This window comes from Hippocampus zosterae, chromosome 1 (assembly GCF_025434085.1).
Source record: "Hippocampus zosterae strain Florida chromosome 1, ASM2543408v3, whole genome shotgun sequence".
In the NCBI taxonomy this organism is placed as follows: Eukaryota; Metazoa; Chordata; class Actinopteri; order Syngnathiformes; family Syngnathidae; genus Hippocampus; species Hippocampus zosterae.
The window spans coordinates 12444873-12472840 of NC_067451.1; the positions used below are offsets into that span (position 1 = coordinate 12444873).

Below are 27968 nucleotides of genomic sequence, written 5' to 3' on the forward strand. Positions count from 1 at the left end.
GTGCTAGGACCGCGGGGAGCAAACGGCGGCCTCCTCAAAATTCCTGCAGAAAGCGGTCCAAATGGAGCGTCTTTATTCCACACAAGATTGAAGCTGGTCAACTACATCGCCGTGAAAGTGCATGCATTCTTATATAGACGGCATCCTCAGCTGCGGGATGACTTCAAACGGCACCAAATGTGAGTTAAAACGGATATTTTTTAACGTGTCAACTTAGTCAAGTGGGCGTGTGAGGCGAAGCAACAACAGACGTGAACACGTTAGATGCGGTTCTTGGTTTACTCATGTAGAGTCATGTGAAATAGAGATTGATATCGGATCTTCACCGCCAGTGTTTTTTAAAATATATCTGTCCAGCTATATATCTATTTATCTATCTATCCATGGTGGTTTGTGTTGACACAGACAACAATACAAAATATGTAATTGGCTCATGAGTTTACTCGGAGGAGCGGCACGATTTCCCCCTGTACTGTAAACCATTGTTACTAGACTCAGAGCAGCCCATCTACCCCTGCTATGTGAGCTTTGACCTAAGGTGAGGTGCATCATTCTTTTTCATTTAACATGGAAAGCTGAGCCCTACCCGGTGGGCGTTGTCATCATTTGGGGGCCCTTGGCAAACCCAGTCACGGGCCCCTACACACTCAAATCCAAATTTTTAATCGGCTTATCCTCACGAGGGTCGCGGTCCGACTGCAAAGATTTGCATGTAACAAAATGTAAACCCTTAGCAGTACTGCTGTGCTGAAGGCTCACAAGATTTGCTGACGTCACGTGACACCACGCAGCTACCTCTGAAGCAGATATTTCCAGATAATTTTGATTGAACTCCAAATTGTACCACTTTTGGTACAATTCACCATAATTTAAACGTATTTCAAACTACACACAATGGCAAGGCATAGTTTTACTCTTGCAAAGCCATCAAGACTCATTGCACGACTCCAGCCAGTTTAACATAAACTACTTATTAAAGGACGAAATTTTATGGACACTTTCACTCAGCAGACCGTTACGGAAAGGACATAAACCTATATACACTGTGTTTTAACTTTTCTTTTCCCTTGGACAATGTTTAGTGTTATTACCTAACTATTTGTGTTTTAGTTTCCACCCAATCTGATCAAATATAAGTAAAAAATATATATATATTTGTAGATTTTTGGAGTCACCATTAGATCATTGTAAATGTATGCTTGAATGGAATACATCTGGAGGGCCTTTGTCATGAGGTTTTGGTTCCTGTAGTCGTACAGATGCACTCTGAGCATCAGGTGGGTGAGAAAGAGGAGCGTCTGTCCCTATAGAGAGACAAACGCTCTGCGGTGGTTGAGATGTGTGTTTTGTAGCTTAGCGGCCATGATGAATCAAGGCCATTGTCAAGCTGCATGGAAGCATATGGAAGAAATTGTGGACTAAATAGACTGTGTGATAATGACGCATGAATATACAGCCCCTGCAAACAAAGACTACCCGCTCCCTCGATGCAATTGAGTATTTGTTCAAAATGATTGACAGGCCATTTCTGGTGAGACAAAGCTGTATGCTCATGATATCAGCAATGTGATTATGCACCCTGCTGTCGTCACCGTTGTTCATGTTTGCGACTCCAGTATACTTGCATGCAAGCAATGCTACTCTGTATTGTTCGTATTGGGAGTTGACTCCAGTTGTACAAAACAAAGTGCTTCTGTTTGTCACAAAATTCAACACGGCCATTGTTCTGAGTCTGATTTTGCAGCGGAGGACAAAGAAAGAGGAGCCTTCGCCGCAACAGTAGAAAGTCATCCTACGCTTAATATCAATGTCCCCTTCGGTTTCTTTTTGTTTGACCTTTTGGCATCTCTTCCCCGGTGTGCGTAGTAAAGCACTATGCTTTACTACACACCATCTGCCAAACAACACACTGTTCAGGATTCTGCAAATACAGTGAAACCTCAGATTTGATTGTATTTCGAAACACTTTCTCCCGTAAGAATCATGATGGCAACGTTCACCATCGAAAACCTTCGGCTTAAACACATGTTGGTTTTGTTTTTGGTAAATTCCAATCTTTTAATGAAGTCCTTCGAATGACAGTGGAAAAAAATATGTTCTACCACATCATTGTAATTTCTTATTTTTATTCTTATTTTTTTTATGTAAATATAGGTGAAGTCATCGCTAATTATATAATATATATAACCTCCCCTATCGGAAGCTTAGCCGAAGGAGACAAATGTAGGTGAATGTAGTTCCTCAACATGATGACTACAGCAGCTGTAACAAATGCCATGCCCTTAGTTCATCACTTGAGGGAATTTTAAAAGTCATTTGGGGTGACATTTTGTTTGCACCTTTGCTGAACAATGGGAGGCTTGCCACGTGTGGTCTCTCTCAGGCCCTGGACTGCACGTGCTTCAAAATGCACACACTTTGAGTTTAGGTCATTGCATTCGCTTAGTTCACCGATAGATGGCACTAAATTATACACATCCGTCTATCCAACCATTTTTTGATCCGCTTTATCCTCACAAGGGTCGCGGGGCCAGCTGGAGCCTATACCAGCTGTCTTCGGGCAGTAGGCGGAAAAATTCTACACACTGTACCTTTTAATACGCTCATGTACATTTCACGGGATTTGATGAAGTCTCGTGTGGCATCATGCTTGGTGGCAGTTAGACTTGACTGATCTACGTCCACAATTTAAACTTTACAGGCATTCAAAGATCATCTCTGAGTTACATATTATTCAAACTTGGATGTAGACACCGCTGTGTCAGGGGATAGCAACTGTATTGTCCGTTAATGTTATTCTCAGAAAGGGAGGAAGCCCAGCTACAATAACAACATCCAGGAAATACTGAGAGGGAATCTCCTTTCTAGTTTATTGCATTTTGATGTGTAAAGGCTTTACCTGCTTCCTAAACATCAACAGAGTGCCCTTGAGGAAGGAACTGGCCACCCCAATGTGTTTTATTGAGCCTCACCTTAATGCTTATATTTTTGACTTCGAGTATACCCTTCAAGGTACAATTATATGTAAGCACCCTGTAGAGAGATGCGTGGTACAATACAGTGACTCCACTTGCATCTTTCTCAGTGAATACTTTAGTGTGAGGCAAACATAGCGTTGCGGTGAGCTCATTGGACTGTGCACTGAATAAGATTGAGTGCACTGTAGGGTCTTTGTGTGGCAGCAGGCTGAGTCAGACCCTCACTGTCATCTCAGACATGAATTAATCACACAGAAAGAGATGAAAAAAAAAAGAATGGCAGAGGAGCTTTTCCAGACGCATCCTTTACTCGTCAGTGATCTTTGACCTCCAACCATTTCTTGACAAGCCAATGCCCATTTGTCTGTATCTGTCATGGGCTAGTGCATCAAAAAAAGCATTTGGAAACATCGGGGGAAATCCCCAGTGAGTTATTTTCAAGGGCATTTTAAGGTCATGTACGTAAACTATTAACAAAGATTAGATAGAAGGTTGGAGGAAGTCATGGATAACAGCGAACATTTAGGATAGACGCGTTTTATGTGGAGTTATTGGAAGGAACACTGTCACTTCGCAAACAATGGGAAACATTGCTGCTGTGTGTCCAAGCATGACAAGCTCTCACATATTGATTATTTCCTGTCTGCTGCAGTTATCATTCGGATGGATCGTATCAACTCACGTATTGGGACAGTTTATCAATTCCAATTCCTCATCTCACCAAGACTCAAAGCACAAAGGCCTTCTAGTACTGTGCTTTGAGTGTATTTTGGCTTGCCACTCAACTATCACAAAATGTGAGATACTTTTGACTTGAGGTAGCTATCTCAAAACTCTGTTAATGAGCAACCATTCTCGAATCAATCATTTATCTGACGCCCCGACTATATCACTCCCCAGCAAGCCGCTCACCACTGTCACTGCTGCTTCCTACTTCTTTGACAATAAAGTTTAATCCAATCCAATGAAGCCACAAGTCCGAATCAAATGTCAACATCAAAGCCTCAGTATTCACCTTCATAGGGCACCTAATGCTTCACCGGGTATGTGCAGCAACCCTTCTTCATCACCACGGAAACTAGGGATGCACCCATGCCACCGTTTTTTAGACTGACTACGAGCATGTGTGTGTGTGTGTGTGTGTGTGGGTGTGTGTGTGTGTGTGTGTGCAACCACTTCCATCCAAACCAGTTGTTCTTTCACGAGGTAAGAACTAGGATACCAGAGTGGTGGAATGTAAATAAATGCCAGAGGCTCATTTGCGATCTTGAGATGAAACAGTCCGTTGAGGCTCAGTTTTCAAATCATTTCAGGTTAACATTATAAATGGCGCAGTTCACAAGATTGTCTTCTATTCTAATCAGCGTGAGACCATTGCTCTATTTTTATAATAACCCGAAGCATCTTCCTGAGTGTAATAAAAACAGTGGAAAGAACATGCTTTCCCGCTTTCCCTCATTAATTAGTACATCCTTCCAACTTCTCCAAACATGTTCCACATGTTGACACCACAAGCTGCTTCCCTCCTGCTTGTTTGGCAATTTGTTTGAGTTGTAAGAGTTACAGCCTATTTTCTATAAGCTTATTCATACAGGTAGCTTACAGGAAAATGTCGTGGGAGACAATGTAGTTTACTCATAGATGGGAATTCTTTGCACAAAAAAATTGGATTGCTCTAGTGGTTTATTCTATTGTTTTGTCACTTTGTTGAATTACAGCAGTAGAAGCAAAAGCATTCGGTCCTATCTTGAAAAGCATCGAGGGTCACTAGGGACAGTACTGTAAAAGTGGATACACGTCAGCTGACCGGAAGAGGAAACAGAAGGCCGGAGGTGATATGTGATGTCATCAACAGAGGGAGGAAGACCATCTCTGTAGGGAACACGGGGGGCCTTCGCATACCATCCGGTGGGTCCAATTGCGAAGCATGTTCTTGGCAGCATTAAGAATTCAAGTGAATTCACTATTTTTGAAAATGTCATGAAGATTTAAAATGGATCTTTGTGTCTCCTTTGTTGGGTGGAAATCACGTGATCCTTGTCTATTACACGCATTATAAAATAAAAATATAAGGGTCACTATCTTTTATATACTGATGTCTTGTTTAATTGATAGCATCTGTCTATTTTTTAAAATTTATTTTGCTTATCCTTTTTTGGAGTTGGCGACAGATCTCGACTGGTCACCAGTCACTCACAGGGAACTTTTTTTTTCCAATGGACAGGACAAATGATTTTCTATGCACAGTATATTATATCCCGTATATTAATTGATTTTCCCACTGTTTTGAACATCCAAACATACATTTGCATCCAAAAGCAACCCCCCCCCCCTCCTCCCACAAATTGTTCTTCTTGAGCTGAGAACTGTAATAACAGAGTGGTAATAATCTACTTTGCTGTGGAATGTAAACGCCGGAGGCTCATTTGACATCTTTAAATAGGGAAGTGAGATGCAGCTGTCGATCAGTCATGATGAAAACACAGGCCAATGGTAATGCATGTGTTGCAAACAGCAACTCTGCTTACATACAGCTCTCATATGTGATCCTATTAGTCAACTAAATCACTTTAGTTCAACTTTTACGAAAATAGATTTGTATGGGGGGTCAGGGCGTGGGGGCACTACATTTTTCATTGCTCGGTCAAGTGGAGGTGAACCAAACAAGACCTCTGTTAATAGAAATATTGGGAGAAGTGCTAAGTCGATGGGAGTCTACACGCGAGGCCAAATTGGATCGGGAGAGGGCATATTTTCGGGTTGCTTCACCCACTGTCCATGTCACAAAGGTGCGTACATGACAGACTCTCATTGATGAGAGAATCTGTTTGTTTTAATAATGACACAAGTCATGATGCCGTTTGACTGATGCTTTAGCAGCAAGAATGGCAACGAGATAGATATACGGTATTATTTTGCCTATTTGTGTTCATTAAAACACTTTTTTTTCCGGTCTAAGTGAGAGCAAAAGAGAGACATTTCTCTCTTGTTTCAAATTTTCAACCTACGTATACTGTCCGTCAAATAGTCTTCAGGCAGTTTGTAGCTCTGTGTGACCAGGAAATATCCTGACATTGGTTGTGTTGTTGGATGGTTTTAAAATGCAAAGAAACCAACAATAGCTTTTGTATATTCAGTATCAAAGCATACATTCTGTGTTCATTGTGTCATTCCAAGTGTTGCACTGCCTGAGAAATGTGTCATGTGAATGCTGGGGTCTTGTGACTCAGGTGACATGGTGCATCAATACAGGATAAAATCATCTGCGCTCACACTCACACCTAGGGACAATTTAGAGTGTTCAATCAGCGTGCAATGCTTGTTGGCGACTCCTGACCTACAACGTAGTGTGTAACAGTCATTATGCTGGGACGGTACCATTCCATATGGTGGCGTGTCTAGAATTTGTTATGTCAGTCAGTCGGTCTCTTCTCTTTCCTTGACCTTTGCACTCCACTCATTGCCCTGCACTCGGTTTGGTGTACTCAGACGACTGTGCTCTCAAGTAACGTGTGGTAAAGCCGAGTAGTGAGCTCATCGAAATACGTATGTGCTAGTAGAAATCTACAGATCTTTGCCCCTTTGGCTAGCCAACAGCACATGTCCATGGCTAGCTACCCCCTCAACTCGCACCACCACACGTTATAAGTGGCAGACAGCTTGATTGGGATAAAACGTATTTAAAAAGACATTGGGTTTAAGGCTGCAGAATGGACTGTATTAGCAGTCCATGAATGCCCAGACATGTCGTCTAGACATGAGATGAGAGCCGTCACTCTTGCGAAATGCCTGGAATTTGAAGATGAGGGTGGGAGTGGACTGGTGGCACATGCTGGAGAGGCAAAGCATTGTTGGCACAGCTCACATAGTGCAATTTGAAATACTCTCAAGAACATCTGGCCGTCCGGTCCGCCCCATCGTTGTCGGCATGTGGGCCACACACACCTTCAGGCTGCAGCGCGTATCGGATCAGTGTTTCAGAAATGTTACCTTTCTCCAGATTAGGTTGTGACGTTACTTGACCAATCCTCACAAGATAGTCAGGTAAAAATGTTAACTTAACTTCTGCTGTGATTCACATGATGTGTGACCACATTTATCCTTTTCATGAAAGTAGGCTTTTCTTGTTGTTAACATCCCGCAGACCAAAGTCTTAGACCTGCAGCGCGCTTTCATGTCCGATCAGGTTTGAGAATGTTTGTTTCTCCAACATGTCCAAAGACAATAAAGAAGGAGGATGGACTTCCAAGAAAAAGCCCTGCAGTTTTCATTACATGCAGCTCTCCCAGGGAGATGCCTCTGGACTGTCAGACTTGTATTTGGTATTGTGGGCTGAACTCCTGGGTTGCCTGGTTTGACTCAAAAACATGACAATGAGCGTGCCCAGTTAGGCTTCAAGGTAAAGTTGTGTTTTATGGCTTTGTTTGCTTTTGCTGTCCCTCCTCTGGCATCCATCATCTTGCGAGTTCACAGCTTTACTCCGGGCTTCGGGGGGTCACGTTTGGTCACAGTGTGGAGTGGTTTTGAAATACCATAACCAGGCTTAAAGGGCGTGTCTGGTATTTGTCACAACAAGAATAATTTAAGAAGGGGACTTTGGAGAAGAAAAAAAAAACCTTATAAACAGGTGAACATTTTACATCTGATTTCATCATAGATGCCTTGCCTTGATAAATTCCCCTCACAAGTTGTTCTTTTTCTCTCAATGTTGTTCTTTGTGAGATCTTTGTGTGCCTGAATTGGCTGACTCCCTCTCCTAATCTGCCAAAACAGGACCAAAGGTCAGTCAAGGTCCTCTGAGGCTGAATCCGTTGTTACACTCTAGAAACAATGGGTGAAAAGGACAAAAATACTAAACCCTGTGTAGTAAGAATGTGATTCATTGCCAAAACACCTTTTATTTTATTTTATTGAGTGTTACACTCTACTGGACATTGTACAAGATTTGAGCATGTGCGTCTGTAGGAGAATTATTTTTTTGTCCGTTCTGATGGATTCCATAATATCTTTTTGCTGGCTTTAAATCACAGGTCTGGCTCATCCCAAAGGTGTGTTTATAGGGCTGAGGTCAGGACTCTCTTGTTCCTACACACCCATTTCAACCAAGCATGGTGGGCCCCTGGTGGATCATAGCACCAGTCTTACAGTTCCCATAAAACACGGTGTTAAAATTGTGTTTTGGATGAAATAAAAGACATTTTTATACTAAGAAATGTGATTAAATTTATTTTGTATTTAGTTGTAGTTGTAAGGTTGTTCAATTCCCTAAATGCCTCATTATCCATGGGTGAGTGATGTGTACACAGGGTCTTGGATCTTAAATTGGCATTCAAGATTCCACCAATGGGAGTGAAAAGTGATTTCAAAGCAGGCTCTGTTGACCTTTTGCTTCGGAAGCCGGACTCAGAATGATGCGGCGCACTTCTACTTCTTTCACGTTATTATTCTTGTACTCCCTACACACTATATTGGATCTGATATGATCGCGGGAGGTGTGTGTAATGTGGCTGGCCAACACTCAATGATAGTACTTGACTTTTGCTGAAAAATGTTTAATTGGCAACATTTTAGGATAACAGTATGGCTCTGTGAAAGGGGTTGTTGAAGTTATATATTGTTTTGTGCTGCAGGGTTTATAACTGTCACGTTAGTGCCGATGTTAGTGAAGGCGTGTTTCATCATGTCACAGCCTGAGGGCAAGAATTAAGCCACTTTGAAAAGTTCCAACTTGTCTTCCACCTCAACTGACTCCACTCCTTTTCTTTGCTTCACTTTTGCAAAGAAAAAAAAAACACTTCGGTTAAATTAAATCACTTGGAACAGAATTTGATCTTCCAAGTTCTTCTGTCAAATGGCTACCGTACTTTCGATGAATAACACGAACTGAGGGAAAATTACAAAGAATAATAAAACCTATAAGAAAAAAATAACAACAGGAGTGTTATTGGGCATGCGAAAGTATCCCAGGTGCTGCCCAATCCTTTCGGATTAGATCAGACAGGGATCTAATAAGAACACACACACACACCAGCAACTCCCCCGCCCCCCAAAAGAAAAGAGAAGTGGGCAGTTGGAGGGAGGGAGTGTAGAGATAACAGATCAGAGGGAGGAAGGGAGAGGAGGGACTGTGATTTCAGCAGCAGGCAGGCAGGCAGGCTGGAGCTCACCTCCACCAACACGGCCAGGCCTAGACTCTGGAATATTTCTCACACTATCAGCTTGTTTGTATGAATGAACCTCTCTGTAACCTGGGACCATGGTCGGACTCTCAGCGACTGCTGTAGAGGGTAAGCTTTGCCCAATGCTCTATATGCCTTATTCCTGGCTGAATAAGGGTTCGTTAAAAAACTACTCGGCAGCTTTTCAGCTCGAAGCGACTCTGTGGGATCAACCTTTTACTTCTTTTTGTAGTACTTTGTAATACAATTCAGTATGATTTGCCAGAGTATGACAATCTGGCTTTTTTTTCTACCATGGATACATGTTGGATCTTGGTTGTTGTCTCTTATGTGCAAGCATATGTTGGTACTCATTAAAGAAAATAAAATCGACTGGAATCACTGAAATCACTTGAAAGCGGTGACATTGGAAGGTGCCAAATGCATAGTGACAAGCCAGAAATATTTGGGAAGTGTATTTTGGTCAGATGAGACAAAATGTAAGTATTTTGGACAGTCACATGGAGTCAATGTGGACAGATGCTGAAATGAGGTATCAAACACAAGAAAAGAAAAACACTGTACCAAAACTTAGGGCTGCTTTGATAGCATCCGGCACAATATCCTTAATTTCGTCAGGATGCAATGAATTCCAAAAACAAAATTCTGTAGTAAAACGTGCTCCGGCATCAGAAAGGTCGGTCACAGCCACAAGTCACCAAAGCTTCTTCAACAAGAGAAAGAAATCGTTGGATGCAGTGATGTGTGTGAATATTCAGTTCTCCCAGGGACTGTCAGACCTGAGTTTGGTTATGAAGGTTAAGGGTACCATCTTTTTTGGCTAGCCCTGTTTCATTCATCCGCTTGTTTTATGTAATCCTGTGTCGAAGGAGTTGCTGAGTTCATTTGGTTATTCAGAAATGGAGAGAGCAACATGCATAAATCAAATTGGATTGGAGTCAATGTCCTATTCCACTCCGCGTGTTTCTACTGACACCTTTTCACTGGCAGAACCAGGTAGAGACTAACACACATCCTTGAGACTAAGATGCCACCAGATGGTGCCAAAGCAATACTGTTACTGGCCCAAGCATAAAAAACGTGAATCGGTGCATGATTTAGCCAATAAGAGATGATAAGTTGACGAAAGAACGTGCAAACATCCAAGTTTTTCAATGAATAATTGAAGATAGGTCCCCCCCCAACCCCCCCCCCCTCCCCCCCACAAACTGAGTGTTGAATTATGAATATGCACTAAGGCAGTGGTCACCAACATGGTGCCCGCGGGCACCAGGTAGCCCGTGAAGACCACTTGAGTAGCCCGCCAGTGCCTGGACATTGTGATTTGCTAGTAGAAATTATGATTTAAAAATGCAAACATTGGCAGTACTGTGAGACATTTCGAAACACGATCAAAGTCTGACAATTTAAATCATCAAGTATTAAAAATAACACATCCTCATATTATTGAAGGTATTTTGGACAAATATGTTATTTCAGACGTGTATCAATTTGGTAGCCCTTCACACAATCGGTACACATGAAGTTGCTCTCACCCTCAAAAATGTTGGTGACACCTGCACTAAGGACTCCGATGTCCAACACACAGAATATAGTACATGGTCAGCCTGGGTTCCAAGTGACTCGAGCAAACACCGTATGGGATTTGAACAACTGCTCACGCTCATTTGTTGAATACCTAATCACCACATCATAAAATCTGAAAAGTGAGGTGTGCATTTTTATTGAGAGACCGGTACTCTGATACGCTTAACCATCATCCATTGCCATCAGTTGCCTTCCGAAGTCACCTACTTAGTAAAGAGAGTCCCCTTGTGTGTAATTTACTTTTAGTATAAATACACTTGTTCTATGAAGGCCTCAGCCATTTGTCAGACCAAGGAAGTCACCAGATAGGTCAGGTATAAAGTTGTGGAGAAGTTTAAAACATGGTTACTTTGTAGAAAAAAAAAAAATATGTCACGGTTTCAGCATTACATGGACAAAATATTCAGTTAATCATCCCAAAATGTGCCAAAATATGGTACTGCTGCAAACCCATCAATACATAACTGCCCACCTAAACTGACGGGATGAATGAGGAGCGCAGAGGCTGAAAGGCCCATGGTCACTCTGGATGAGCTGCAAAAATCCACCGCTCAGGTGGAAAAATCTGTCCATACCACAACTATGAGTTGTGCACTCCACAAATCCGGACTTGCAGAAGAGTGGCAAGAAGAAAAGCAGTGTTGAAAGAAAGGCATAAGAAGTCCTGTTTGCCATGCTGGCGACACCACAAATTTGGGGTTCAGTGCTTTGGTCAGATGAGACCAAAGTGGACTTTTTTGGGCCATAATTACAAAGCGCAACGTGCAACAAAACTAAAATTCCTAATTACCCTGAACACCCACTGTGAAATATGGTGGTGGCAACATCATGCTGTGTGATTGCTTTTCTTCAGCAAGGATTGGGGTGGATAGCTGGTAAAAGTTGATGGGAAGGTGGATGAAGCTAAGTACAACCCTGGCAACCCTGGAAGAAAACCTGTTAGAGACATCAAAAGGCTTGAGATTGGGAAGGAGATTAACCTTCCAGCAAGACAATGACTGTAAGCAGAAAAACAGGAGCTACAACGGCATGCTTTACATCAAAGGATATTTTTGTGTTAGAAAAGCTCGGTCAAATTTCAGATTTAATTCCCATTGACACTCTTTGGCAATTACTTGAAATTTGCTGTTCAAAGATTCTCTGCAATCTGGATATGCTTGAGCTTTTTTTGTAAATAAGACTGGGTAAAAATGTCACCGACTAGATGTGCAAAGCCGGCATAAACAATCAACAGACGTGGGTCTCGCTCGATCCTTTAGCTCCACGAACAGTCGGGCACCAGAAAGTGTTAAGGCACCAAACTCTGGAAACAATGAACCCAACTGTACCGGTTGGTCAATTGTGCTATAGTAACGCTGCGATATTGTGAAAGTGACTGTTGGTCGCCTTACTCAGCTGATTGGGAAACTCACGGAAGAGTCGGTGTGTAGCCAAATTCTTCTGTAATTAGCTGGAATATGTGCAACAATATTGTGAAGCAAAGTGGCTGCTGAATGACTGAGCTGTCAGCCAGAACAAGTCATTTATGTGTGTGTCAGTGTGAAGCGTGATGTGTATGTTTGCGGCAGACTCAGCAAATCCTATTGGGGAGGAAAAACAACTCGGCTGAGGTCAGATTATTTTTTTTTTCATATCAGGCTTTGTTGGATATGTTAGCATAGGTGCTCTGTTTGCTGACGGCATTTAATTCCCGAATCGGCAACCACCTCCTCCCCTGCTTCTCCTCTCCTCATCCTTGCAGAGTTGCTTTTAACAAAAAGTCGACGCATGCATCTTTAGTCAGGGGCCGCACATTGCAGAGTCTTGCACTTCTGACAAGGTGAGGAATGCGTGTGGTGTTTACCAGCAATTGTCATACAAGTGAGAGGAAGTCAATGTTTGACAGAGGCAAAAGCTTCTTGAATAGCTTCAAGCATTCCTGCTGGGACAACAAAGACGGCATGATTTAGTTATTTTTTTATGGTTCACATTACCATGCAATGAATTTTAGGTGGAAAATATCCCGTAAATATTTTAAGTGTCAACAATTTCAGGGTGGTCATAGATGGAGCTTTGTCTACCTTTAATTAAAAGGTGATCTTACTTGGGTTTCCCTCAACTTATTTGTAAGACAAATACACAACACCTCTGAACAGTTGCAAATTTCACATAGATTAATGGGTGGTCTTTTCTAATGAGATTAATTATAAAGGCATGAGTTTTGATTCACCCATATAGTTGTGTGCCTCACCCGATAAGTAGAACACTCAAATTCTTATAAGATAAGATATACTTTATTCGTCCCACAATGGGGAAATTTACAGCCTCCAGCAGCAAGAATGTATGTGGAAAGAAGAAAGGAGAAAGAGAAAAAAAAAAATGTTGGCAAAAATGTTATGTTGGCAGGGAAAGCATCGCTCAGCAATTGTCAAAATCTGATACATTTTAGAGCTCAATTCTGAGTATTTTGGCGTTAGAGTTTTGTGTCAAGGCACCGCCTTGATTAATTTACTAGATTTGATTTCGCGCTGACTGGTTGAAATGTGAAGTGAATGAATCACACTGCACCAAGAGTTGGTGGGGTTTTTTTGTTTGTTTTTTCTTTCCCCCAGTGTTGGGGAAAGCACAAGTTTAAATCCAGAGCAACAATCTAAACAGCTGCAACCTTTGGCAGAGAGACTGCTTTCATGAGGCCAACTGATCCGACTCTCGTGAGCCTCCCAATCCCCCTTGCACAGTGAATCACGTCATAATGAGCAGGGTCAAAGTGGCTGATCCATGCATGAATCACTTATTCATGCCAATTTTACAGGATGTACAATTGTGGTTGGTTTGAGTACAATATAAGGAAATGCCTTTAAAGGAGCGGGAAAACACACTCTATCAGCATGGACCTGCAGCTCTATTTGCTTGTAGACTGGAGTATTGGTGGTCCATTGTTCAGCCCATTGGACGATCTGCTTCAGGAAAATATCTCTGTTGCTTAGTGGTGGGAAGCCATTTCGCTCTCATTCCAGTGGCGAAAATACATTGCTGATGACAAGTGCCTCTGCTGTTCTCGCTCTGCTCCCATTGGGTTCCATCTTAAGGAAACAATGTATTCCCTTCCACTGCTATGCAGATGACTGCCAGATCTATGTCCCACTGAGCAAGAAAGACGCCTTCTCATTAAGGCCACTCCTATCCTGTCTGGAAGAAATCAAAACCTGGATGGCACAAAATCTCTTGAAATTCAACGAAAAGAAGACAGAGGTGATATTGTTTGGTCCCAGTGGCCCTTGTACATTCCATCCTGTAGACTTGGGCCCCCTGTCTCCTTATCTGAAATCAACAGTCTCAAACTTGGGCCTTAAACTGGACAGTGATTTCAAACTCGATCGGCAAATTGGTGCCGTTGTTAAATCCAGCTTCTTTCACCTTAGACAGCTGGCCAAAATAAAACCTCTCCTCTCACATGAACACTTTGAGACAGTAATTCATGCCTTTGTCACGTCCTGGCTCGATTACTGCAATGCCCTTTACTTTGGAGTCAGCCAGTCCTCCATTAAGCGCCTTCAGCTGGTCCAGAATGCCGCTGCTCGCTTCTTGACCGGTACTCGTAAGAGGGAGCACATAACTCCTACTCTGGCTCCCCATTCATTTTAGAGTTCTTTTCAAGATCCTCCTCTTTGTTTTCAAATCTCTGAATAATCTCGCGCCACCTTACCTCTCTGAGCTCATCCGCCCCTACACACCTGCCCGGCGCCTCAGGTCTGTGGACCAGACATTATTAGAAGTACCAAGAACTAAACTGAGGCTCAGAGGGGATCAAGCCTTTTCTGTTGCTGGTCCCTCTCTCTGGAATGACCTCCCACTGAACATTCGGCAAGCCTCCTCGCTGCCCATCTTCAAAGCCCTCCTCAAAACTCACTTGTATTCTTTGGCATTCGACTCAGCATGACTTAGATTTGTTCTTGGTTTTACTGTTTGGTGCTTTCTACCGCCTTTATTACCGATTTGTCTTACTGTTTATTGTGCATGTTAAATTGCTCCATGTACAGCACTTTGTATGCAGCGATGGCTGTTTGAAAGTGCTCTACAAATACTGTTGACTTGACTTGACAACTGTCAAAGCGTAACTAATGCGCTCCTAAAACTTGCACATGCATACACTGAACCAATTTACTGTGGCACCTTAATAAATACACACTGAGGTGAGTGAGTGAGTGAGTGAGTGAGTGAGTGAGTGAGTGAGTGAGTGAGTGAGTGAGTGAGTGAGTGAGTGAGTGAGTGAGTGAGTGAGTGAGTGAGTGAGTGAGTGAGTGAGTGAGTGAGTGAGTGAGTGAGTGAGTGAGTGAGTGAGTGAGTGAGTGTTTAGTGGGCCAGGCCTTATTGCCATATGGCTGCCTTCCCAACAATGAGTTTTCTGGCTGAGTGACTGTCCCATGGCTGACCCCAACAAGATGCATGGTTCAGCAGGTTCTAATGTGTCTGGACTGTGAAAATGGAGCAGGTAGCAGGGACGGGTGGCCGGTGCTAGTTGCTAAAGGGGGTCGATTTATGGAGCTACCAGGGGCAGGAGCAGTGACTCCAACCGATTGTGAAGATCACACAACATTGTTGGAGGAAAGCATTCAACACAACTGCGGTGGTGGTGGTCGGGATAGGTGGCGGCTACGCCTTTGGTAGCACTTGCTTGTGTCTAGCATCAACTCGGATAACACAGGAATTCAAACAAAATGGTGGTTGCAGCAGGTTGAGAGGTGGGAATAATGGGGCATTTCCAGCAGATGCTATCAGCTTTCCCGTGCTGCTACTTTACTTTTTCACTGGCGATTAGTCTGGAGGTGCACCGACTATCGACGCCCATTGGCCGCAAACAGTTGGTACACCTGTGGTATTTTTAAAAATTCTGTCATTAAAAAGTTAATGCTGATTTTTCGTGCACTTTGTTGTGCTTTTGTGAACAGTTTTGATTCAGCAAAGGTGTCCATTTTAATGACTGCTGTTTTCGAAATATGGATGGAGAAATGCATCACGCTGAAAGCCGGCACATTTTTTTTATTTACCCTATTGGAGCTCATGATCCAAGACATTGTTGCTACATCAGATGGGAATGATGGAGACTTGATCAAGGGTCAAATCTTCACCTGTATCATTACCAAGCAAAACCCCATAAAAAATACAACAAAAAAGAACATCTGTATTCTTTTTATGAGACTTTAGTCACCAAGTCCAGGTTTATGTGTTGTATTATCACTATGACAACCAACCTCACTGAGGAAAAGATGGAATTACAGGGATTAAAAATAGATTGTAGGTTCAAATGTGTCTCTTTGTAAAAGCAAAAAGTAGAACATCTCACACTAACTTACGATGTGAGCATTCCAACAAGTGTGTCATTACATGTGTTCCACCTCCAGGCTTTTGTGTGTGCACGCCTTAACATCTCCCAACTGAGATAAAGAGTGAGTCTACAAATTAAAAGCTTGGCTGCTGCATCATAAATATGCTCTCTAATCTGTTTGTCTTGTCACAGTCTCATATCTCGACACACTGTCAAAACTTTTCATTTTGCCTCTTGGTTTGGTTGAAATTTGACTTTGCTCGCCATTCTGTGAGCCAGCCTTGTTTCCAAGATACTGCCCAAGAATGATTGGTGGTTCCTTTTAGTTTGAGGATTAATCCGCTTGTTTTGCTCCCCCCCACCCCCCGGTTCAAGTTTCCTGGTTTAATGAGGAGTTGTACACATCTGTACTGTCACTCTTTTCTTGTATTGTTTAGTCTGGCTCTGATGGGAAGAGGAGAGTGATGTTCACAGACTGTGAAAGGTGAAAGGTTTGGAAAAGCAAAATATACGGCAAAGTCAAAAGACACAGCTTACGTGCATGTAATGCGTGTTTAGACATCTTTTGGCCGACCTTTGCTCTCTGCTAATTCACCCGCTCCGTGTCTCCCCTGACATTTTATCTCAATGCAGCAATGGAGCAGTTGGTGAGTGAGTTGAATGCTCTCCTGAAGTTGCTGGATCAGGAGACCCTGAGCTCCTCCACGCAGGAGAAGAAGACCTCAGTTTGGAACCTCCTGCAGCAGATCCAGCCATCAGGTCAACAAGCGAAATCAAGACGAGGGGAGAGTGTAAAAATAAATTGCCGAGCCACAAGTGTTCAATTTTGCCTTTTTTTAAATTCCAGTTTCAGGAACAGATTACATCTATGTCAACTCAGCAGTGTACAGGAACGGCACCAGCTTTGTGGAGTCGCTCTTTGAGAAGTTCGGTGCGTTCGAATTCACTTTAACAGCACAGAGGGCATACCTGTAATTTTGTCTTGAAGCGCGAGTTGGTTTTTTTGTTTTTTTCAGACTCTGAGCTCGGAGACCTAAAGGATGTAAATGATGATTCGAAGCTAGAAAAAGACACACAAAGTCAGACTTTGAAACAGGTCAGTGTCCTAATTTTTCGAACAGCCAAATGCTGGTTTCAAATTGAAACGGGTGTGGGTGTGATATGTGTGGGTCTGCACATCATTGAAAATCCATTGTTAGTCTTTCCCGCCTTTCTTTTCCGAAACTAACTATGTAAGCAAAGATTGCGATGCGTGCATGATTGAAGAGGCCTTAGGGAGTAAAAGATTGCGTATTCCATGTTGCGGGATTTCCCACATACTCTTCGCACTGTAAATTAAGATTTAGGGCCCCACCCAAGGAATCATTCAGTCTCCTTCATAAAATACCTCCTTTGGCTGGGAGCAAACAAATCGCTCAGTTATTGAGTACATTTGAGACATGGTGTATCTTTCTATCTCACCTTTCAGGACTGCGGAGACTCTTCGGCTGTGCATTCAGCAGATTCCGCTCCACCTCTGCCCACAACTCCTCCGCCTGAGGACTATTATGAGGAGGCAGTGCCACTCAGTCCGGGCAAGATGCCCGAATACATCATCACAAGAGGTAAACATCGTCCTTCCTTGACATAACTTGTCCCAATTCACTTCCAATCAGCTGTCAAACATTATAAAACATACGGGTGTTTCTCGTGACTTCAAATACAGTGAAACTCCTCGGCAACGAAATCATGTTTGCAGCAAGAATCTTTTCACAACAGGGGGTTTTTCACTGTAACCAATTTGATCTCAGATGTAAACACACACACACACAGTTTGTGTACACGCACACACAAACGTATGTGTACTCTTTATTTTTATTCCAATAGTGCAGAAGTATCAGCATACACTTATTTGACACTTCATATAGTCGGTGTAGAAAGAAAAAAAGGGAAAGAAATTGCAAAATTTACGATCAGCAATCACTTTCCCTTACATCAATTTCTTGGATAATGTCTTTTATTTTGATCATTTTTACCCTCTCTTCCAGTGTCAGAGCTCTTCTTGTCTTAGCTGCTTGACATCCAAAGGTCCGTTTTTTTAGCCATTTTAGCAATGCAACGTTCTTGTTGCGTCTGAAACTAACAATAACAAATACTTCCTGGACTACTGCGCATGTTTAAACCAGTGTGGTGATTGCTGTTGCCGTTTCCGAACGAAGCAATAGAGGTCGCTGTTGGATTAGACTTCGTTGTAGTGAATCTCGTCACGAGGCAAGAGCAGAGAAAAAGATTTCGTATAATGCAACAGGGTTTTTTTTCGTTGTATGGGAGGCAGGAAAGTGGGAATGGTGTTAATGCATGATTTTTTTCACACCAGGGGGAATTTTCGCCCATGTAGGTTTTGTTGTAGAGGAATTTCACTGTACTTAATTTTAGGAGCAGATTTGGTGTGATTCATTTCTCACTTGTAAAAAAGAAACCTATAAGACGGCGGTGTCCAAAGTCGGTCCTCAAGGGCTGTTGTCCTGCCTGTTTTCCAGCTCTCCCAAGAGCAACACACCTGATTCAAATAATCATGAAGGTTCTAGTGCTGCTTCAGAGCTGGTTGATGAGCTGATCATCTGAATCAGGTGTGTTGCAGCTGGGAGAGCTGGAAAACAGGTAGTACAGCGGCCCTCCAGGCCCGGAGCTGGACTTGCCTGCTATAAGGCATACCATAGTCGATTCACAAGAACCAACAGCTTCAGGTTTGAAGAAATGTGTTTTGGCAATGGTCGAAAACGGTACATTAAAAAAAATAATAATAATAATTGAAGTCAATTCTTTTATAATATACTTACTAATTTGTTTTTGCAGTCAGACCAAGCCCTCCCAACTCCATCGAGGATGGATATGAAGACGCCGACTGCAACTACCCAACCACTCGCATCAACTCCCATCGTAAAAACTCTTGTGAGTTCATCATACGTTAATACCGACGTGTAAATGTAATTCAAGGAAAAGGTTTTTGACATACTTCCCTCTGCTGTCTCAGATAATGATTCTGACGCTCTGAGCAGCTCCTATGAGTCATACGAGGAAGACGAGGAAGAGAGGAGCCCCAGTGTGCGACTCACTCATCAGTGGCCCTCAGATGAGAGCTCCATGCCCCCGACCAGGGACTGTCGCATCTGTGCCTTCCTCTTACGCAAGAAACGCTTCGGCCAGTGGACCAAACAGCTCACGGTTATACGGGAGAATCGATTACAGGTGAGTAAATGCCAGAAAACATTGCGACTATGAGCACAATCTTTTACGATCCGTGTTGAATTGGAATAATATGGCAGTATTATTGTGGTTGTAGTTTGCCATGTTCTACAGCTAACCTGGTTGCTTTATTGACACATCTCATTTAGGCCACAGACCATTACAATGAAAATCTGAATATTGTTAAATTGATACCTCTCGCGTTCAACCTCATGAGACCTAATAATGTGATCGTTCCAATATTTGCAATAATTTGTACTATTGCCTGTTGTGTGTCACTGTGCAGTGTTATAAGAGTTCCAAGGACACATGCCCCTATGTAGACCTGCTGCTACCCCAGTGCACTGTGGTCTACGCCCCAAAAGACAGCAAACGGAAGCACCATGAACTCCGCTTCACCTTACCCAATGGAGATGGTCTGGTGCTGGCTGTGCAGAGCAAGGAGCAAGCGGAGAGATGGCTCGGGGTAACTGCAATATGATTTAATGCGTTGATCGTCCACTCCATTTGGTACACACTGTCATTGAGCTAACGTGTCCTTTGCAAGCAAAGTCGTTTTGATGTTAATGTGGTGATTTTTCTTTTTTTGAACGTCTTTTTAGTATCACTCAATATGAAACAGTCCAGTACAACGCCACCAGAGATTGTTTGACTTGAATTAATGATCCCTGCAGGTGGTCAGAGAGGTGAAGGGTCCATGCACCGGGCCGGAGGTACCCGCGTCGCCCGTCATTCTGAGGAAAACCGAACTCGACAAGGTGAGTCAAAAGGTGACAGGACTTTTATGCTTGTACCCGCAAATTAGAATTCCTTTTGACAGCTGTGGTGAGAAAAAGTCAGCTGTCGGCAGCAATTGAGTTGTCAACATCAATTTTCCTAATCAATTGTATGTCAAAAGAAAGCAAACATCACTACCTGTGTCTGGCAGACATAGCAAAGGCAAGATGTGTTAACTGAGGGATTGTTAAGACGTCAATAATAGACAGGGCTGCAGGTGAGTCATTGTTGAGCTTTGTACTCCCCCTTCAAAGTTCAATGAAAGCCAAGGAAGTGAGGGAACACAACCAGTCACAAAATAGGTGTGTTTATCGTCTTATGTCATGTGTTTATGGTCGACACCGCATGTGAGCGAAACAAATTCCAGAGATAAATTTTTAGAGACCGGACAAGTGGAACTGGCATTGGAGTTGTTGGTTGCACAACACACGAACCCCAGATTGAATTTGAAAACTCGGCTCTAAAAAAAAATGAATTTGGGTTATCGAATAGAAAAGTGTCTCAGTCAATAAATCCATTTGTTTGTATGCATGTGTGCTCTTCTTCAGAGGTTATCTACAGAGAAGAACAATTCTGATTCAGACAGCGTTGGCATATCAACGGGGGAGAACCTCCGAGAAAGTGGTAAGGAGAAGACATGAATGGGGCTCCTTTTCCGTGTACGTTCGGATAGCTGAATGTTAACGCTGCCACGAGCCAGAACCGTAATCTTCAATGGAGAAATTTAGGCTTTGATGAAATCAAAAATTAGCAATAAAACTTCAATGCTATGTTTAAGTTTCACAACACCGTATTAACTTTTCCCCATGCGCAATGCAATTAGAATTCCAAGAATTGTGGCATAGCAATAAAAACGCTGCTGACGACCAGAACATAATATATGACGAGGATTTTTTTAAACCCTTTCATGCACCCTGTAGCCTGATAAGCTGTTCACTGGAGTAACCGCTGTCCCTGAAAGGGTTAATAAGTGTTTTTTTTTTTTCTTCCACTTTGGCATGTCCTCATAATTTCCCTCATTGGGAATACTTGACTGGGAAGTCCCCCGAAGGACTTTTTCTCAATGGCAAAATAGGGTCATTAGCCATTAGTGAAAATCGTTCTGAATGGAATTAAAGGTCACACTGCACGAATGAAACACGCAACAGTGATCGTCAACCTAAAGGCCATCGAGTGGTGTGTGTGTCGATTTTTTTCTGTGCGTCCTGATGGGGATTTATGATTTTGAATTATTGGTATATTAATCAAATGGGGCTCACATATATACTAAGATTTACCATCACCAACCAAGAGTTCTGACATCAGAGATAATCAAGGAACTTTAGACGTTGTGTTGTGTTGATTTTCACCCAATGAATGAAAATGTTGAATGGAAATCAGTGTTATATTGTTCAAAGTTTTCAAATGTAAAGCATATTTATAAAAGCATTTCCATTTCTTAGGTAAAGTGAAGCGCGGAGCCTTTGCCGCAGGTCGAAAGATCACACGCATCATCAGCTTCTCAAAAAAGAAGACTCCTCGAACAGTTTACAACGACCCTCGACAAGGTCAGCGGGGCCGCTTCTTTGTATCTCTTGATATGAATCAGAATCAGAATCAGAATCATCTTTATTGGCCAAGTATGTAGAACACACAAGGAATTTGTCTCCGGTATAACACGCTGCACTAGTATCATCGTAAACAACAAAATCATTGAACCATTTTAGAGTAACCACTAGTTTTGAAGTACCATTTTGTGGTGCAAGAAGAGTGACTGTCAGTGACTGTTTAAGGAGTTAATGGCTAGAGGGAAGAAGCTGTTTAAGTGTCTACTGGATTTGGTGCGCATGGATCTGTAGCGTCTGCCTGAGGGGAGTGGCTGAAAAAGGTGGTGGGCAGGGTGCGGGGGATCCAGGAGGATTTTCCGTGCCCTTGTCTTGATTCTTGCAGTGTGCAAGTCCTCAAGAGTGGGTAGGGCGGTGCCAACGATTTTTTCTGCCGTCCTAACTGTTCGTTGAAGTCGGATTTTGTCCTTTTTTGTGGCGGCCCCAAACCAAACCGTGATGGAAGAACACAGGATTGATTCGATGACTGCAGTGTTCATGACGTTATTTCTCTGCGTTCAGGTTATCTGTCAGTGCTCGTCAACCAAGAGTGGCAGGAGCACTGGTGCTGTGTGTGTCGAGGCTTCCTGCACTTCTATCACGACAGAGGCGACCATCAGACCTCCTTGCCTTCCCTCCCACTGCATGGCTGTGAATTGGTGCCAGGCCTGGGACCCAAGCATCCCATCGCCTTCAGAATCTTACGAGCAAGCACCACCGTAGCTGCTCTCGAGGTGAGAAGTGTTTGTTAAACTGCTGGTTACTTATTGTTTTTTTCCACCTTTACTGAACCAACATGAAGCGCAATAAGTTCCAAAGAAGTGAGCTCCTTCAGATTCACAATGTCCTGCTTATTCACAGGCAGCCAACTCTGAGGACCTCGGTAGATGGCTTGGGGTTCTCCTGGCAGAAACTGGCTCGACAACAGATCCAGAGTCCCTGCATTATGACTGCGTCGACGTGGAGACCATTGCTAATATCCGCAATGCCGCTCGCCATTCCTTCCTGTGAGTGGGCCAATTTTAGGGTTAAGAACGGGGCCTGCTCATAATCGGAACCCCTTGAAAGCAACCATCATTTCTGCCCCACTCTGTGATTCTTATGCAGATGGGTCACGTCATCCGGAAATAACACAGACTCCAGAACATACGACGAAGTCCCAAATGAGGATTTGCAGGTTGGACTCGCACACACAGAGATTGAGCACACTTTTTTTCTGATCAAATGAGAATCAAAATGCAGTTATGTAATGGGCATACTGCATATAGGTGCCTCTCAATGAATTTCAATACCATGAAGATTGTTATTCATTTCAGTGGTTTTATTCAAAAAGTAAGTCATAATATAGATTCGCTACACACCGCGGAATGTTTCATGGTTGAGTTATTTATGATTTTAACTCATGATTGGCAACGCAGTGGGGTTGTGGATTGCCCATCTGCCTCACAGTTCTGAAGTTTAGCCTTTGAATCTGGTCTGCGGCCTTCCTGGGCACAGTTTGGATGTTGCTTATGTGAATGTGTACGTGTGTGTGGGAGTGTGGAAGAAGAAGAGCCATCATCATGGTGACAAGAAGGCAAGGGGTCACTCACGCTCGTTTAAGAGCCTGTAAACGCCTCACATCAGTCCACCGACATACATTTAAACACACTCCTTACCACCTCCAACCACACGTGTACACACCTCTGTTGTCAGAAGTCAATAAATCTCAATGTGGGTTCATTCTACGTGGCTGCGTATTTGAACTTTTTGCTTGCACCACATCCCCTCCCTGCGTTCTTCAACCCCCAGTCTAACGAGAGATGCCGAAAGCAGTGTGGAAACCAAGCGAAGCGGCGCTCAAGTTTGTCCAGCAGTGATTCTGACAAAACCAAACCGTTAACCTCCCTCAAACGAACAGGTTCAAGTAAGTGTTTTCGGTCGGATTTCCCAATGGACTAACATTCATTAAATATTAAAGTATTTTTGCAAGTCGCTGTGAAAGGAGATCCTTAACATCTGAATGTAAAATGTTTCCTAAAGTCATGGAAACGTACCCAAAACGACAACCCTGACAACTCTTGCTGGACTTCCAAATGTTTTACTGATACTACATCTGAATCGTGCCTAACACAGGAACCCCAGACAGCGCTCTCTGGCGCTGACCAATCCTCTGTTTGTCATAAAATATAATGTCAGCCTCTATCTGGTTCAAAGTTCCCCCGTCATGTCTCAGTCTCTAAACTCTGCGCTTGCCGCTCCCATGCGGGCCATTGTGTCCCTTGGCCGCTCTCCCACTTAAAGAGGAGATGAGCATTCTGGGTTTTGCAACATGATACTGCCGTTGTCCTTTCTTTCTCTCTCCGGCCTCTGCGCCGACATTGTGACGCTTCAAAAAAGGAGTTTGCACGCTTAGAGGTTGACAGCTTCAGGCTGTAACATGAGATTTATAAGGCATGTTAGATCCGTTGTCTCGCCTCATGACCTTTACCTATGCACCGGTGTGTGTGTCGCTATGTGCCACATTATACCATCATCCCTTCATTGAATAGGACATAGAATGTGAGAGTTTTTGTCTCCTTGATTCGTCATTAATTACCGTGAAAAGATAAAGAAATGCTCTGTTTGACCTCTCCTCAGACTCGAACCAGTATGGAAGGTATGGGAAAACTCGAGCAGAGGAGGATGCGAAGCGCTATGTGAAAGAAAAAGAAGAGCTAGAAAAAGAGAAGGATGCCATTCGGAATACGCTCTCGAAGCTCCGACAGGAGAAGCGAGAGCTGAAGGAACAGCTGCAAACGGCTTCTGGTAAGAAAGGGAAAAAAGATCAAAAGAAAAGAAAATCTCTTTCTTTTTGCTCATCATATCCCCACAGCTCCTCACCTTTGCTTGAACCTCTATCTAGGCTTGCATGTCGAATGGGTTTGCTCTGTCTGACCTCCGTAAACCCAGATTATTTTGGCCTGACTGGGAACAGAATTTGCCAGAAGGGATAAATAAAACATCAATAACATGGCATTCCTCACTGCTTTATTAATTTCCTCAAGTATAAAATTCAGTCCTATATTATGATGCTGTGTCCAAATAAGGACACGATTCGCTATATAGTGAACTATGAAGTGGTTACGCCGTTTTGTACGGTCCAAGAACACAATGCACTTGGAAAAGCCTTGAGCGTCGATATCCATTCAAAAGGTTGACGTAGACAGCAATGGATTGCAAACATGACACAAGCACGAATACCAAAGCTCCTTCTTCTTCTTCTTCTTCTTCTTCTTCTACCTCTGGGCGGTTGGCACACAACTTTTGGTGCGTTACCTCCACCTTCTGAACTAGAGTGTGGGTCTATATCATACACAATCTCCTATTTCACCCTACTTCCTCTTCCCAAAAGAGAAATTTAAAACTAAACTCAGAAGAATGTCTCTGCAAAAATGTCTCCAGTATTCCAAGCTACTTTCTGATTTCTTCGCTCATTAATTAGTTGTTATCGTGCTCTAATTTGTGCATACTGCCGCCTAATGCACAAATGTAATCAATGCGGTCTAATCAAATAATCTGCGGTGATGACAAACGTGTGCAAGACAGGCGGGGCGTATTTTCATCAGTCATCAGCGATGGCCATCGGGAGAGGTCCCCGGTTCGTGACAATTGCACTGGCGGATGAATATTGACCTCCGTCAGTGATTAGTATGTTTTTTTGGGTGGGTGGGGGGGGGGGGGGGTGGTCAGTCGTCATTCATCAGAAAATTGCAATGCCCACCTCTGGGCTTGTTCTGGTCAAAAAACACACTGCTCTGCATCATGCGTGTGTGTGTGTGTGTGTGTGTGTGTGTGTGTGTGTGTGTGTGTACAGAGAAGAGATGTGTCCTCTTAAACCAGCGTGTGTCCCAACTGGAAGAGGCTTGTCGGGCTAAGGAAGCAGCACGAGTGGACCTGGAACTGCGACTGTCCCAAGTCAAAGAAAACCTGAAGAAAAGCCTGGCGGGTGGAGCCCTCGGTGCACCCGTGGAAACTGTCCCCCCTGCCAAGGTATTTGAAACGGAGGAATGTTTGTCTTTCCTCGCCCTCGCTTTCATGCACAATGATAGATTTTGTTGCTTTTCCACAGGGATCCAGAAAGAAGACTTCCAATATTTACAGTGATAGCTTACCAGTAAACTGTGCCTCGGAGATGCGCAAGAGACCTCCCTCTGTGTACGCTTCGTCTTCAGGAACTGTCATGCAGAAAGCAAAGGTAATTCTTTAGCTCACTTCCTGTATGCTTGCTTACCTGAATGATGCAATGATCTCAACCAATACAAGAGCTCCATTGATTTAAAAAAAAAAATCAAATAATGCCATTGTGCATTGTTATTGTTCTGAATAAGTTTTTGATGCCATTGAGTGAGGCGAGTGTATCTTTCTGTCATGTCTCATTTTCTTGTTTTGTTGTTGTCGTTGCCCTCTTCTCTTTTTGCAGGAATGGGAATCAAAGAAAAAGACTTAAAGGCAGCATCTTCAGACGTCCTTACAGTGAATGGAACTGATTACAGGACGTAATCGTCGCAACCTGCCATTCTGCTGAAAATAACTTCTCACCAGCATTCAGAAGCACAGACCTCCAACGATTCAATGTTGTAATGACAGAAATAGCCACACGGTGGAGGTGCATCTTCTAAAGTGCTTTTGTTCTTCAGCGCCCCGTTTCAGAACTCCAAAGACCGTCATTGCAATGTTTTGCCTGAAATAACGTGGAAACTCCACTTGGTCAGCACAAATGAGATATGGAGGGTACTGGAATGTTGCAAAGCACAGTGCACTGTGAATGCATGTAAATGTAAGATTATCTTGGCTGGGGTGGCTATGTTTTTGGATGAGAAAAGAAAAATGTGATGTGACGTGATAAGATGATTGAAAGTCAATTGATTCACAATGTGCCTTTCAATTATCATTGTTTTTTTTCCTTTTTATGACTACTGTTTTCTCTGTCTTGAGCTTTGTGTGTAGTTCATGTCTGTTTTCATAAGGCTCCCGAGAGCTTGATTCTGCCATTTTTTAAAAGGGCATGCTTTACTGGGTGTGCTCTTCGTTGAGGATCTGAACACATCGAACATCAATTTCGACTTATCCTAGGGTGCAGGTGGTCTTTGCCATTGATAGGAAACATGGTATTCCCTACCACTGCTATGACTGCCAGATCTATGTCCCACTGAGCAAGAAAGATGCCTTCTCATTAAGGCCACTCCTCTCCTGTCTGGAAGAAATCAAAACCTGGATGGCACAAAATCTCTTGAAATTCAACGAAAAGAAGACAGAGGTGATATTGTTTGGTCCCAGTGGCCCTTGTACATTCCATCCTGTAGACTTGGGCCCCCTGTCTCCTTATCTTAAGTCAACAGTCTCAAACTTGGGCCTTAAACTGGACAGTGATTTCAAACTCGATCGGCAAATTGGTGCCGTTGTTAAATCCAGCTTCTTTCACCTTAGACAGCTGGCCAAAATAAAACCTCTCCTCTCCCATCAACACTTTGAGACAGTAATTCATGCCTTTGTCACGCCCTGGTTCGATTACTGCAATGCCCTTTACTTTGGAGTCAGCCAGTCCTCCATTAAGCGCCTTCAGCTGGTCCAGAATGCCGCTGCTCGCTTCTTGACCGGTACTCGTAAGAGGGAGCACATAACTCCTACTCTGGCTCCCCATTCATTTTAGAGTTATTTTCAAGATCCTTCTCTTTGTTTTCAAATCTCTGAATAATCTCGCGCCACCTTACCTCTCTGAGCTCATCCGCCCCTACACACCTGCCCGGCGCCTCAGGTCTGTGGACCAGACATTATTAGAAGTACCAAGAACTAAACTGAGGCTCAGAGGGGATCAAGCCTTTTCTGTTGCTGGTCCCTCTCTCTGGAATGACCTCCCACTGAACATTCGGCAAGCCTCCTCGCTGCCCATCTTCAAAGCCCTCCTCAAAACTCACTTGTATTCTTTGGCGTTTGACTCAGCATGACTTAGATTTGCTATTGGTTTTACTGTTTGGTGCTTTCTACCGCCTTTATTACCGATTTGTCTTACTGTTTATTGTGCATGTTAAATCGCTCCATGTAAAGCACTTTGTATGCAGCGATGGCTGTTTGAAAGTGCTCTATAAATACTGTTGACTTGACTTGAGAATCATTCATCAACAGATCTAATGCGAAAATGTAACTCACACCTGTCAAAGTGGGGAAGTCTTACCTTTATCTTTTACCTGCAAATCCTGTGGTTGACTTTTGCACTTTACGATTCTCTGACCTGGTTGTCTACAGCCCCTTCAAGTCATTAAATAGATGCCATTTAAAAAAGATCTGCAATTTTCCTTTGTTTATGCGGTGTTGT

General features: G+C 43.1%; 2 protein-coding genes across 6 annotated transcripts in view; both read left to right on the forward strand.

Annotated features, from left to right (window-relative positions):
* The window catches only part of ablim3 (actin binding LIM protein family, member 3), an 89394-nt gene that overhangs the window by 53525 nt on the left and 7901 nt on the right, over positions 1-27968 (forward strand). The window lies entirely within an intron of this gene.
* Positions 12-26622, forward strand: afap1l1a (actin filament associated protein 1-like 1a). 5 transcript variants are annotated; one of them, XM_052057738.1, is made up of 19 exons: positions 12-179; positions 16683-16808; positions 16897-16980; positions 17066-17145; positions 17518-17653; positions 18885-18980; positions 19063-19277; positions 19561-19740; positions 19949-20044; positions 20600-20675; positions 21494-21598; positions 22157-22368; positions 22496-22641; positions 22742-22811; positions 23426-23540; positions 24254-24421; positions 25470-25645; positions 25725-25850; positions 26076-26622. In XM_052057738.1, exons 1-19 carry the CDS (start codon positions 122-124, stop codon positions 26100-26102), a joined length of 2292 nt encoding a protein of 763 aa, XP_051913698.1. In that variant the 5' UTR covers positions 12-121; the 3' UTR covers positions 26103-26622. The 5 variants fall into 5 exon arrangements, with proteins under 5 accessions (XP_051913698.1, XP_051913708.1, XP_051913733.1 ...); XM_052057748.1 differs by having other exon boundaries at positions 19949-20032; XM_052057773.1 differs by lacking the exon at positions 12-179 and adding an exon at positions 6883-7022.